The sequence below is a fragment of the Arachis ipaensis genome, chromosome B04 (genome assembly GCF_000816755.2).
Source record: "Arachis ipaensis cultivar K30076 chromosome B04, Araip1.1, whole genome shotgun sequence".
NCBI classification, from domain to species: domain Eukaryota; kingdom Viridiplantae; phylum Streptophyta; class Magnoliopsida; order Fabales; family Fabaceae; genus Arachis; species Arachis ipaensis.
The window spans coordinates 113,863,958-113,878,408 of NC_029788.2; the positions used below are offsets into that span (position 1 = coordinate 113,863,958).

Sequence of the window (14,451 nt, forward strand, 5' to 3'; positions counted from 1 at the left end):
GAACAAGACATAAAGGACAGAGACACAAAATTTTGTGTTCTTGTATTCTGTTTGATGATAAACTAGAATAAATTATGAAAATCTAATTTATTCTCTTTTTTATTTCATTCAAAAAATTTGAGACGAAAAATATAATAATAAAAAATATAATTATGAAAAATTAACAAGAATCATGAAAGAAAAAGGGTTAAGTACGATTTTGGTCTCTAAGGTGGTCGAAAATTTTTTTCGTCATAAATTTTTTTTTTACATACAAAATCATCCCTAAGGTTTAACTTAGTTTTAAAATCGTCCTTACCTTAGGGACCAAAATCGTACCGAGGTGGCGGCAGAAGCGGAGGCAGAGGTAGATCGTGGACAGCTTCATCTTCTTTTTCCCTTCTCCCTTCTTCTTCTTTCCTTCTCCTTTGCAAGAACAGAAACACTCTCTTTCTTTTATTTTTTATTTTATAATTTTTTTGTTATGGGTAATTTGGTCCACAATTTTAATATTTAAGTAAAAAGAACGATTTTAAAATTTGGTTTTAAACCTTAAGGACGATTTTGTATAAAAAAAAAGTTGGGGACGAAAAAATTTTTTGACCTATACCTTAAGGACCAAAATCGTACTTAACCAAAAAAAATAAAAAAATAAGTTGTATCTTTTGTTAATGTCTCCATAACTTTTTTGTTAAAATAGACACAAAATATATTAATTTAGTATATCTAGATACATTATCTCTGTCTATATCTCCTCCATCAAACATAATTTTGTGTCTTTATGTTCCTATATCAATGTCCTATCTCTGTAAACAAACGCAGCCTTGAATACAGCAGACCGGTGGTCCCTTTTCCATGTAGATTAAGAAAGCCCGTAAACCAGCCACTGAGCCAATGAGAAACCAAAGAGACAGTTTCTTTCTATGTGAAGAGGCAGGGAGGGATTGCATCAGGAGCGTGGGCTAAAAGGGGGAAAGGCAGAAACGATCAAACGAAGAATGAAAAACTGTTCCTCGGGTTTACCACCATCGCGTGCTCCACTCCACCACTCTCAGCCAACAAGCACTAAACAAACCAAACGAAACAAATCAAAACAAACCCCTTCCCCCATCACCACCGCCACACCAATCCCCCTACGACGTCGTTTCTTCTTCCCCAAATACTCATAAAACACACGCACTCACACAGCCAAACACGGTCTTCCTTGAATGGGCAATTGCGGCACCAGAGAAGAATCCGCAGTAGTTTCCAATGCTCAAGGTTCTTTCTCAGATCTACTCTTAATTCCTAACCCAATTCATTATCCCTCACATGCACACACCTAATCTTAATTTTACATAATTAACCCTCTCTCTAATTAACCGTACCTTTTGTTTTTCAGTTCAGCAGCTCCAGGCGTCGTCCTTGAGCTCCAGGAACGCCGGCACCGGCGCCGGTGACAGGAAGCACAGCCGCTCGGTGTCGGATCTGAGCGAGTCTTGCTCCACGCCGCGCCACTACAACATCGAAGACGTGAGGAACAACACGCTGCTCTACACGCACGTGATCGCGTTCACGCTCTACGAGCTTGAGACAATCACCAAGAGTTTTCGCTCCGATTATATTCTCGGAGAGGGAGGGTTTGGGACTGTGTATAAGGGGTACATTGATGAGAATGTGAGGGTTGGGCTCAAGTCGCTGCCCGTAGCGGTTAAGGTTTTGAACAAGGAAGGGCTTCAGGGACACCGAGAATGGCTTGTATGTTTGCCAATTGCAATTGCATTGTGTTATATTGAATTGCATTATAGTGTATTTCTTGTTAAATTTGTTTAATGTAGTTGTTAGTTAATTAGGGTTGGTTTGATTCACTTGCTGATCATGGCTTAATGTTTGATTCCGTATGTTGCTCTATAAGTGCTCATTGACTTTGGATTGGGGTGAAGGAATGTGAGCCATTACATAAACCTAAATCATTGTGAACTGAGAAACTTGTTGTTTGGGGTTATTTGTTTGTTCTTTACTCTTTATAGTAATTGTTTTTGTGTTGGTTGTTTGATTGATGACTTGGTTGTTGATGTTGTGGTGGTGTTGTTGCAGACGGAAGTGAATTTTCTAGGGCAGCTTAGGCATCCTAATCTGGTGAAGTTGATAGGGTACTGCTGTGAGGATGACCACAGGCTGCTTGTGTACGAGTTCATGTTTCGAGGAAGTCTGGAAAATCACCTATTCCGAAGTATGCAAACTTCTTCTCTAATCCCTTTGGATTTGATGTTCTTGTAGTTGAGTAAGGAAAATATAGTAAGAGGAAGACCAACTCAATTAGAAGATAGTGTGGAATTTTTGCCTTTAGTCGAATTTTATTATACTTCATGATGAATTTAAGCCATTGAGCATATTACTCTCAAAATGCATAAGATACAAAGTGGATATTCTGCTACACTTTGTGGCAGGTCAAAGTCATTTTAGATTCCAAGATATGCATTGGGACCCACACATGCTATAGACTGGTTATACATGCTGGCTTTGGGGAGCTATACATTGTTTCTAATTTAAGTATTAAGACTTGCCTAATGTCTTTCTAGTCTAGAAATGATAGTTTTTGGGAACTTCATGTTGTGTCTGCCATTTGGGATGGCTTTGAGATGTCATGTGAGTTATATCTTGTTCCCATTGTTTGTTGGATTATCTTGATGCTTGCTAGGGTAGTTTTGAGACAGTATAGAAGTTGTATGTATACTCTGAGGAACTTCATTTTTGCTTCCTGTTTCATACTTTATAAACTTGCATTTTTAATCTGTATTTAAACTTGTGACTATATTAGAATAGCATTTCTCTCTGCTTTGGCTGGTTTTTATGAAAATCTTTTGATTCACTATACAACAAAAGACAACACTACTTGAGTTTTTCTAGATCTTGCTTCATTATTAGTTGTGATTTGTGAAGAAAAGAATTCTACTTATACTTAAATAATAAATAGTTTATATGCTAAAACTATTCCAAGTTCCTTGTGTTTTTTTCCAACTCAATTTGATATGACCTTTCCTGAGGCTTCCAGAGGCAACTATCCCTTTACCATGGGCTACAAGAATGATGATTGCTCTAGGAGCTGCCAAAGGGCTTGCCTTTCTGCACAATGCTGAAAGGCCAGTAATCTACCGTGACTTTAAAACGTCTAATATATTATTGGACTCTGTAAGTTTCTATTGTTTTAACTTGATTAATGTTTCTACTACGGCCGTGCATTAATGGATTTTTCCTTCACTTGGTCTTATCAATAACTACAGGACTATACGGCCAAGCTTTCTGATTTTGGTCTAGCAAAAGCAGGACCACAAGGGGATGAAACCCATGTATCTACCCGAGTCATGGGTACATATGGTTATGCTGCCCCCGAATATGTAATGACTGGTATGATCTCAATTTTGCAAACATGCTCAATTTGCAAGTAATTCGTTTGTTTAAGCTCGAACATTTAGAAGTATATCAGCTCACATGTGATGCGAGAGTTAGCTAGGCTGGTGTACTGTGGGTTGGGTAGTTAAATGCTGGTCCCCTTTTTCAGGACATGGCCTTAGGTATATAGCAAATTAATATGCAACTCTTACTATCTTTCTTGGGCATAGCGGCTTAACCGATAGGAACATGTCCGTTTATCCGGGGATTAGATATAAAAACGGTTCCTGTTTCTGGTCTCCTGGAATTCATGTTTTTATCATTGCATGTCATTATTGGTTCAGTACGTACAATCTTGAAATACCCCATTGTTATCATGGCTAGAAAACAATTTATATTATCATCTTTAATTTAACTCAGATTATTTTTTCCTATTTTATTTTTGTCGTTTACTACAGCGGGTTCTAATATACTACTGTCGCCCACAGTTCAAACTGGTTGTGATGGCTTGCATGTAGACATTGAGCATGTTTCATAAATCATAATATACTTCTGAGCTTAATACACGTTGAGCATTCTTGCATATGTTTGTGTGGATACAGTTCTAATAAGGCAAATTTGAAAATTGTCAGGCCACTTGACAGCTAGGAGTGATGTGTATAGCTTTGGGGTTGTTCTTTTGGAGCTTTTGACGGGAAGGAAATCTGTTGACAAGACAAGACCTGGGAAGGAACAGAGCTTAGTAGATTGGGCACGGCCAAAGCTTAATGACAAGCGCAAACTCCTGCAAATAATTGATCCTAGATTGGAAAACCAATATTCAGTGAGAGCTGCACAGAAAGCATGTAGCTTGGCATACTATTGTTTGAGTCAAAATCCGAAAGCCAGACCACTAATGAGCGATGTGGTCGAGACATTGGAGCCCTTACAAAGTTCAAGTATAGGTGCCGGTGAAGTTTCATTAACCGGCTCAAATAGTGTAAGCACAGGGCACTTTCCGATGACCAAAATCTCCGACTACCGAATGCGTCCCAAGTTCTCAAACAATGTTGGTCCTGGTGCTGCTTGCCGGTCTCCTAACCCTAGCTGCTCGCCGGGTGCTGCAGCAGCATGCCGGGTAAGATAATCGCGTGCAATGTATCCCTTATTTGGTGTGCTTCTCAAATGTCCCCTTAATCTCGAGAGTTATTGATTGCCAAAAGTGTGGGTGGCTTCCATGTATTTATTGCTGCTTTGTACATGGTGTATGGTGATAAGAAGCCATGGTAGATAAATTTATCAATGGTTGGTCTTCTGTTCATCTCGATGCAAGTTATTGTGTGGAAAAATGTATGTATTTATAATCATCGAGGCATCAGAACTACTAATATAACTGGTTGCTCACAGCCTCATGTACATGGAGAGGTTGGAACTTAAGCAAGCAAGCTACCTGGTGAGAGATTATTAGGTAGATTGGCTGTAAGATCATCTTTTCCCATCTAACATGCCTCTACTGCAACCTCAGTTAGTTTGACTGCACTCTCCTGTTCTGCTTTTTTTTCAAGTGGCTTTTTTTTTGTTGAAGAGGAAAAAAAAAATAAAGACCAAGGTCATTTTCAAGCTTGCAAGGTTGTTTAGTTATGGCTGTCTTGCAAGAAATGTTAGCTTCTGCATTTGACAGCATCAATGTATATTTTACAATGTAAAAAGTATAAGTGTTGGTGCTGTGTTTGGGAAGTAGTTTTAAAATGTTTGAGCATTTTTCTTATTATTTTTACAAATATTTCACAAATACCCCGGCTGTGAAATTTTCAAATTTATACTATCAGAACATGTGTAAATAACCGATTTTTCTTGAAGTTAAATGCTACTATATAGCAACGCTGGTTTATCATACTTAATTTTCATTATAACATATATAAGGAAGATCTTTCATGCTTACTAAAATAAGAGTTCAATGTATTATATTATAACTACAGTTGTCCAATGTAATGTAACATAAATATTATGGTATATAGAATTTCATCACAATGCGAGTATTAAAATCATAAAGCTCAACATAAAACCGGTAAAATGATAGACGGACCTTAATTTTTATTTTATTTTTTGCTGGTGATTATTCAATAGAAATGGAAATGAACAATAATTCCAATATATCTTGTTCAATGAATATATCTTTACTAATTTATCAAACAAGAACAAAAGGAATTCGACCAAAGACGATCAATCCTCATAAAATTCACATACAGCAATAATACAAACGTAACATGTTATTAAAAAAGCTAGGGGATAAATATAGATAAGGGACCAAAAACCAAAATAAAGTGAAAATGATAGCTTTGCTCAGCTTGAATCATGAAGTTGGATCGTTTTTCCAAACTAATTCAGCCATGGTTTACTTAACCATGAATTTGTTCGGAGATAATATTCATGGTTAACTACAAACATATCACTGGCTAAATCAGTTTAGCAAATGATTAATCATATGCAGAGACCGCAATGTCCAATTATGGTCCAAACTGAACGATAGTACAGAACTATCATTTCATTTTACTAAGAAAGAAAGAATAAAATCAGGCCTAAAAATTTACTAAGCTGCCATGTCTAATGCCGAGAACAATAGAAATCATTCAGTCTCCATGGACATGAGTCTTGCTCTCGTAGTATCTCTTCTCACTCTCCCCCTTCTTTTCATTCCGTTTCTGAATCAAAGATAAAATAAAATAAAGCCGGTCAAAATAACTGAGAGCGCATTAGCTAGGAAATCATGGCCAAAGGAACAAGAAAAGTTCAAAGAAAACTAACTAACCATAACAGACATTCCACTGGATAAGTTTCTTCCTATTCTTTGTAATATTATGTCCTCTCATCCAAGGGTTGAGTTTAGAATGTCCACTTTTATGTTCAAATAAATTGTTTTCTTGAACCAATCAAGGATCTAACACTAGCTTCTTTTATTGGGTAAAACCCACCAGTTCATCAGGGTTTATTACTAGGAATCCAAATAATTCAGCTCAACTCATAGAAATCCAAAAAGGTTTAAGTATCTCAAAGGCTAATTTTTGCATTCTTATGGCTCGAACACAAGACACCCGATTTACAGGTCAAAACATCTAGCCATTTCAACGAACCCTATGTCGGTGATCTAGTCATTAACTAATTCACATTTTCCTTTCTTTCTTTTTTATAAAAAGCTAATTCACTATACTTATCATTGACTGTTTATAAATATGCTAACATTCGAACAAGAATTGAAAAGAAAAGAAATGTGATAATGATGATGCGCAATCAGACCTGGAATGCCTCGTGATTTGATACAATCCTTCTAATTATTGTAGTGGTTGTTATCCCTAAAGGACTAACCAAGACTCTGAAGATGCCCATGCTAATGGGAACAGCATATGGGTTGGATTCTTCCTGTACAAGAATCAATTTCACAGGTGTTAAGGAAAGTCATGCTGCAGAAGGAGTATTAGTGCCTGTAATAAATATTGTAAATCCATTTGCAGAAGAAAAAATTACCTTCTGAAAATCATCATTTTCCGCAATGGTTCCATGGACAACTAATGAGATGTTAAATGTTGTGATCTGCACTCAAGATTTGAGGAGTGTCACACCAATCCAAGAATGCATAAATACTTAAAAAGCAAAACAAGAAACAGAATATAATATTGGAATATATACAAACAGAAACAAGCAAGAAATTATCACTAAATCTTGCTAGCATGCTTTTCAAATAGGAGAAAAAACCAAGCTTAAGCTGGTCTCGACGTTGTCACAAAGCCGCTATTATGTTACGAATTTTGATCTATGATGACATCACATCAAAGCCGACATCATATCAAAGACCCAGAGCAATTACTTAGGAGTTTGATCCTTGATATATCCATTAATCATTACTAAATAGAGTTTTCAGCATGTGGTAAAGTGGATGCATGTATTATCCATAACTCAAGTGAATATCGTGATACGGAGTTTGACAAATATATATATAAAGCTTCAGATCTCCACCTAATCTCCTAATCTTCTTGGAGAATTACTCTAACAGTGACCGAAATAATGTCACAAAGGCTAGGCACAGGTATATATCTAGACCATAATATCATTATGATATGACTCACCTTCCTACAAACACAATACTTGCACATGGCAATTGTGCAAAGTAGAAAGATTTAGAGAGTAAAAAACCATAGACAAGCGTACATAGCATCCCAAGCTCTCTCTCCCACATTCATTTTTAACGATGAAATGGGCATGGCTTGTTCAGTGAAATCTTCATTAATCACTAGTATTGGTTAGCATAATGGCAAGATTAGAAAATACTTTTACCACCTCATGGCTCAAGAATGGTTATTGCAGCAGGAAAGAAAGATCACAGAATGCAAAGTCAATAATAAGAATGAATTAACTAAACTAATACTAACCATATCCCTGGACACCTCCCACGGCGCACCGATTATAACTTCATCCACATAGCGGCATGCTAAAACACTTAAACTTCTTTCATGGAGATTCATGATAGGACGATGCGGTCCTCTAGTTTCACTATAAAACCAGTGTGGAAAAAAGTTAATAAAAGATATGTAAAACATTAAACATTAGTAGTATAAACATCAATGAGAATAGATACTCAGATTGTTTTATGTTGAATACATATTTATAGCTTTTTATTCGATGCAAAATGATGCTACTATTGAATAGTTTATCTTTACGAAATAAAATAAAAGTGGGGAATAAAAAATATGAATGACAACAACCTGACTGTCTGATCAGTGTGGATTCCAACAAGAAGAAAATCTCCTAGTTCCCGAGCCAGCTTCAAGATCTATCAAACATAAAAGTGCAATGTCAAGCTGAAAAATCACACATTAACTTTGACACAGACAGGTAACTGGAACAATACGAATGAATAACTTTCTAATCGATACATAACCATTCATGTACCTCTTATCTAATAGCTTAAGCTTTTGGGAAAGTGGTCTCATGACACTTTTCTGGAATAAATAGTACAACTCTTAAATGCATCACAATCATGTAGTAAAAAAGAAAAAAGGCAGACAAATGAAAATTATATCATTGTTAAACACTCACTCATAAACCCCATGAAAAGCTAAAGGCCTATTTAGTTTGGGCAAACATTTTCTCTTTTCATTTCTCACGTTTTCTATTTTCAGAATTTCGTGAAGAAAAAATGGAAATAGAAATGGAAATGTTTTATTGTTTATTCTACCTATTTATTTATACCAGTAAATGGTGCAGATGCAGGCCATACCAAATTTAATAACATGCATTAAGGAGGCACCCGGAAAAGGACATTTTGATTTTCTTAGAGCCCAATGGCATCAATTAATCCATATAGCTGACTCTGACTAGTGGTATATATTCGCTTAGAGTTGTTCTAGTAGTTGGTAGTAGTGCAGTGGTAGCTACAATTATATATGGTCACAAAAGCAAGCACACAACAAAAAGGGTATCATATCAGTGTCAAAACATTTTAATATTGATTGCATCAGAAGATAATAGTTTAGTAAAGGCAACAAAATATTCAATTGAAAAAAAACAAAAACAAAACAGGAAATTAAGCTAACTTTCACTCCATGTTCAGACATAACATTTAACAGTGCATTGGTAAGCAATTATGTAGAGAAGGTAATATAAACAATACCTCGACATGACCAGCATGAAAGAGATCAAAGGCTCCATCTATATATACAATGCGTGCATCAGGTCCCGGGCCCTGGTATAATAAGCATGAATCAATATTACTGAAGCATGGTGTAGATAAAAGACAGCTTGTCAAAATTATTTCAATACGGGGGAAGAAATACATCATATTAGAAATGGAGAGAAAACCTAATAGTGAAGGTTCAATCATAGCAGTAGATACATTTAAGAAATTGATATTAGATTTCGAGCGCCTTGAATATGTTTCTGCTATCACCAGGTTTAAAATTATATCCTACCCATTCTGCCATAATCCAAATTCTGTCCGACACAGGTATACCTAATTTCAATCCTGTGTCATTCCTTAATCCCTTTGCTACCTAATTAACAGCCAATTGAGACATACATTCGCCACTAACTTAATTCACAATAACCAGCTTGAATTATATTGTTAAATTTTTCCCCCCAAGGGTTTATCCAGTTGGTTGATTTCCTAACAGAAACAATTTCCTGCTCTTCCAAAACTTAAGTCTATTAAACAAGTGTAACAACACAAGCTAAATTAAATCCTCGAAAGTGATCAATTGAGCAGGAAACTAGCAAAGAAGAATGAATTAGTTAACAGGTAAATTCTCAAACGCGTATTACGCGTACGGTTTCTTGCTTCAAACCGTGATTGGGATTTACAAACGAAAGAGGAAACATGCTCTCATTCTTATAAAGTATAAACCAACACCATGGGTTCAAAAATATGTGATTCAAGATTCAGAAAGTCTAAACAATTGGGAAATGACAGAGAGAAGGGATGATGAAGTTGAAAATAAGCATATAAGTAGTCGAAAATCGGAATTGAAATTAAATGTACATACCCTTCCATTTGAGAACTGAACAATTCTACGAGATGTAGGCATAAATTGAGAAATACGAGTTCCACGATCTTCAAATTTGTGACTATGACCATGGCTGAACTGTCTTTGTAAAGAAGAGTGGTTAGGGTTGTCACTGGCAGACCTTTCTCTCGTACAGAGAAGCATACGACCTGGGTATAAAATTATTATATAACATCAGTTCTCCATTTTCCACAAGCGTACGAAATTATTATGAGACAACACTGAAAAATAAATATAAGCACAAGGGAAAAATATAAGACAGGCTAAAGACTGAATATGCTCACAGGATGGGAACTTTCAACTGGACCAGATAGGAAGGAAAACCGACAAAAAGCACTGCTAGTTTTGTGAGAAAAGGCCAAAAGTTTTGATATCAAACTTCTAAGGGCGGAAATGCAGTTCAAAGAATAAAAATACGGTATGGAGGAAAACGACAAAATGTTAAAGCCTCAAAGGTCTGTTAATAAATATCATCAATTGATGAGTTGGCTTATTGCTATAACCAAACAAATCACCTCTTTGTAAACAAGGTTTTGACTGTGCCAAAATTCCATATTAAGCTTCAGGAGAATTGCACAAAAGTATTAAACCAGAGAAATTTTCCATAACTGCAACAACATAACAAGTAGAAATCCAGTATAAAATACTACCAAATGAAAGGGGGCACATCCCTTTATATGGTTTATATAGTGAAAAATAAAACTTATTCAAGTTCTTTTTTTTAGAAAAAAAAAAAACAAAAAACAAAAGCAGCTATGGGAGGAAAAAATATCATCAGCCGTGATAAACAAACACAAGAACATCACATGCCAACCAAACATGACAAAGGACTTCACTTTAATAATTTCCATAAACTATATCAAACAAGATGTGCATGCCCAATTGCGCCAACTAAATAAGGAAGTCTTATACTACAAAGAAAAGTAAGCAAATCCTAACCAACGATATCAGTGCTAGAAACTCCTTCGGTGCGCTTTATCTGCTTGTAACGGCCAGCTTTCTTTGCATGAGCATAAGCATCAGTGCCGTCAGGAAGAATACAAGGATCGTCCCCGTGAATAATGTAATCTATATTGTACTCATTAAAGAGCTTCTTCATGAACTCCTCAGTTATGGCATATGGAGCATCAGTAATAACCTCATCAACCCACTTTACAGCATTCACCATAATCATCCTACAACACACATCAACACCTCATAATCCGAACAATAACAACAACAACAACAACAACAAAGCCTTATCCCCCCAGCTACATGGATCAAACCTCATAATCCAAACGCAGAACACAAAAACAACCCCGCCAAAATAAATAAAGAAACAAAGAGATGCCATAACAACTATAACTAAGCATTGTCACATAAGACAACTCAACTACTTGGATCAAACAGACATAACAACTGAATGCAAAATTTCTGCATGGAAGTTAAAAAAACAGTAGCTAAACATATATTTGCCAAAACAAGTATCAGTGTATCATTGCAACTACAACTAAGCACGGTCTGTTAGATAATTCAACTACATAGATCAAATGCCAACACAGTGCTAGAATTGCTGCATGAATATTAAAAGAAATATCTAAACATATATTTGTTATTACAAGTATCTCTGCAACTACAACTAAGCATTGTCCCATTAGATAATTCCACTATATGTATCAGATGACAGAATACCATAATGCCAAAATTGCTGCATGGACATTAAAAATATACATATAAAAAAAATAGCTAAACATATGTTTTCCTAAAAAACCACATTTTGATTAACTTATTCTACATTGGTTCCCTGATTCTTCTCATAAGAAAAAGGCAATCAAATCCAAACATATCATAAATCTAGAATCAAACAAAGAACACAACACAAAAATGACACAAGATAAATCAGCATGGCATGAATTGAGCTCCAAGAAGAAGATCAAAATCCTAGAAAAAAGTGAAAAAAGTTGTGACCTTTCTTCAAGAGGGGTGACAGGGGGACCCTTATTTGCAATGATTTCATCGTCGCTAACAACACCAACAACAAGCTCATCACCAAGAGCACGTGCCTGTCTAAGAGCATTGCAATGGCCATAATGCATCATATCAAAGCATCCATCCATGTACACCCTAATTGTCTTCTTCTTCCTCCTTCTCTTCCACAAACCAAGAGGCTCCAGATTCTTCTGAAGCCCTTCTGAAGATTGCAGCAATCCATACAGTGACACACCAACGATCACGCCACCCACCAGAACCGTTGCAATGAACTTCGCCGTTGCGTTCTTCTGCATCATCACCGCCTCAAAAGAACCCATTTTTTTCTTTTTCCTTTTGGTTTCTCTCAGTTCCTTTCTCCCATAAATGAAATTAAAACGAAGGGAGGAAGGTGGGTGCAAAATGAGGTTAGAAAAGTGGCCACCACACAGAATTTGGAATGCCAATTTTTTATTCTGAGCCAAACATATCCGGTTTTTGGTTTTAGAAAGAAAGAAGCTAGTAGCTTCTGCTTTTTCCCCTTTTTGGTGTGAAACCAATAAAGTTAGAACCTTTACTGTTTTTTGAATTCATATTTTCTTTTGGACTTGTAGAATTCATAAAGTTTGCGAATTTGTTGGTATAGGGAAGATGGATTTGTTTTTCTTCTTGGGTTGGAAGCATTTAGCAACGTTTATATTCTGTTGCAGAATATTGGGCCTTTTATATATTGGCCCATTTAGGTCCAAAAAAATCCTATTGGGTTCACTTTTTATTTTGTTTTTGTACTGGGTTCATTGTTCTCTGACAAAAAACAATACTAAGTTTTCATTGGGCCTTTCTAGAGGTTTTTTTAGTGCAAAATTACTAAACAGAATATGCTAGAAAGTTTTAAAAGGCAAAAAAAAAGATAAGAGAGAAAAAGACTGTCCTCATGTAATCATATTATACGTGCTATGAATTTGGTTAATTTTTGTTTTCAATAATTTATTATTCTCTTTTTAAGATACAATAATAAGTTATTCTTGGATGAAATATACTTTTGGTCCTTAAATATTGTTAGTTTTGGTTTTAGACTTTATGAAGAAAAAATATTAGTTCAAACATTTCAAAAACATTTAGTATTTTTTTATCCTTATAAAGTTTCATTTTAATATGTCTAAGTTTTATGATAAGTTATTTTCAAAAATATCAAACTATTATGTGAAGTTATCTTAATAAAATTCATTATAGTTTTTTAGTGACATAAAAAATATATCATTTTGGTGCAAGAACAAAAATTCAAGGATAAACTACTAAATTGGTCTCTTACGTTTGGGCGTAATCCTGTTTTGATCATTAAGGTTTAAAATGTCCTATTTGAATTCAAAAAAGTTTCATTTAGTTTCAATGTAGTCCTACCGTGAGGTCAAAGTTAAATAATTAACGAAATATCCTACATGATAGCAATACAAGAACAAAATTGATAATCTGGAGAATAAGTACAAACTCCGGAGGCACAAAATTAACCGTTCAATACATTTAATTATTATTTTTTTTACAATGTAAATGAAATATTTTCTATAGAACTAAGGAGAATGATAAATAAATGTATCCACGGTTGATTTTGTACCTTTGGAACTTGTACTTATTTTCTAGATTATCGATCTTGTTGTTATGTAAGACATTTCATTAATGATTTAACTTTGACCTCTCAGTTGGACTACATTGAAGCTAAATGAAACTTTTTTTAATTCAAATAGAACACTTTAAACTTTAAGAACTAAAACAGGATTACGCCCAAACAAATGTACCAATTTAATATTTTTCCCAAAATTCAAACATTACAATAGTATAAACTTAAGACATAATATCTTTTATAAAAAGCATGCAATGCTACATGATCAACAAAATTTTTTTTCATATATTGTTAATTACTAGTGTTTTATTATAAGATTTTGTGACACTATATTTTCATTTAACCATTATCATAATAAAATTTATGTTATTATCATAACTATTTTAATTTTAATTGATTTTATAATTGAGATTTAAAGTCCCAAAAAGTATTGCAAATTTTAGTGTTGGTTCTCATATGGTGTTCTACAACTCAAAAACTATGACCTGTACGATTGAATTTTTAGGTTAGGGTCTATAAAAAGTTAGGGATAAAATATGCTACCGAACAAATAAAAATTAGAGTATTGTCATATGTAACCTAGGTGGATTAAATTAGACATATAGCTAAATTTCATTGAGCCACTTAAACATGGGTTCAAAGTCTGTATTATTTTAGTGTGTAGGGTAGAATCCACCCTAAATTATTATAAATCATTAAAATACTCTAAAAGCAGATCTTGGTAGAGGAAAGCCTCCTCAATGCTCACTTATTGGTGAACATCACAATGTTTGGCATAGTTGGAGATTGTATTGTTAAATAATATAAATAATATATCCTAGGTCAACATATAATTTAGGGGGTTCAATTCAATGTTACTCCCTTCTATGGAAGATGAAGTTCTGCTTTTTTTCGCTTTTAATTTTAACTCAAACAACCCTCTAATAATCTAATATAAGGGCTAATAAACTGCCACGTTGCTTCTAAACACATATCACCAATAAATTTCTTTAGGGCTAGGGC

At 34.9% G+C, this 14,451-nt stretch overlaps 2 protein-coding genes across 2 annotated transcripts; one reads left to right on the forward strand and one right to left on the reverse strand.

Moving 5' to 3' along the window:
- Positions 931 to 5,065, forward strand: LOC107639758 (probable serine/threonine-protein kinase PBL8). The gene is made up of 6 exons (XM_016343356.2): positions 931 to 1,239; positions 1,361 to 1,716; positions 2,056 to 2,191; positions 3,014 to 3,150; positions 3,243 to 3,366; positions 3,984 to 5,065. Exons 1-6 carry the CDS (start codon positions 1,188 to 1,190, stop codon positions 4,475 to 4,477), a joined length of 1,299 nt encoding a protein of 432 aa, XP_016198842.1. The 5' UTR covers positions 931 to 1,187; the 3' UTR covers positions 4,478 to 5,065.
- Positions 5,487 to 12,337, reverse strand: LOC107639759 (ethanolamine-phosphate cytidylyltransferase). The gene is made up of 9 exons (XM_016343357.2): positions 11,832 to 12,337; positions 10,824 to 11,059; positions 9,864 to 10,033; positions 8,996 to 9,067; positions 8,088 to 8,155; positions 7,755 to 7,875; positions 6,853 to 6,918; positions 6,625 to 6,747; positions 5,487 to 6,032 (listed from the first exon to the last, which is right to left on the reverse strand). Exons 1-9 carry the CDS (start codon positions 12,170 to 12,172, stop codon positions 5,961 to 5,963), a joined length of 1,269 nt encoding a protein of 422 aa, XP_016198843.1. The 5' UTR covers positions 12,173 to 12,337; the 3' UTR covers positions 5,487 to 5,960.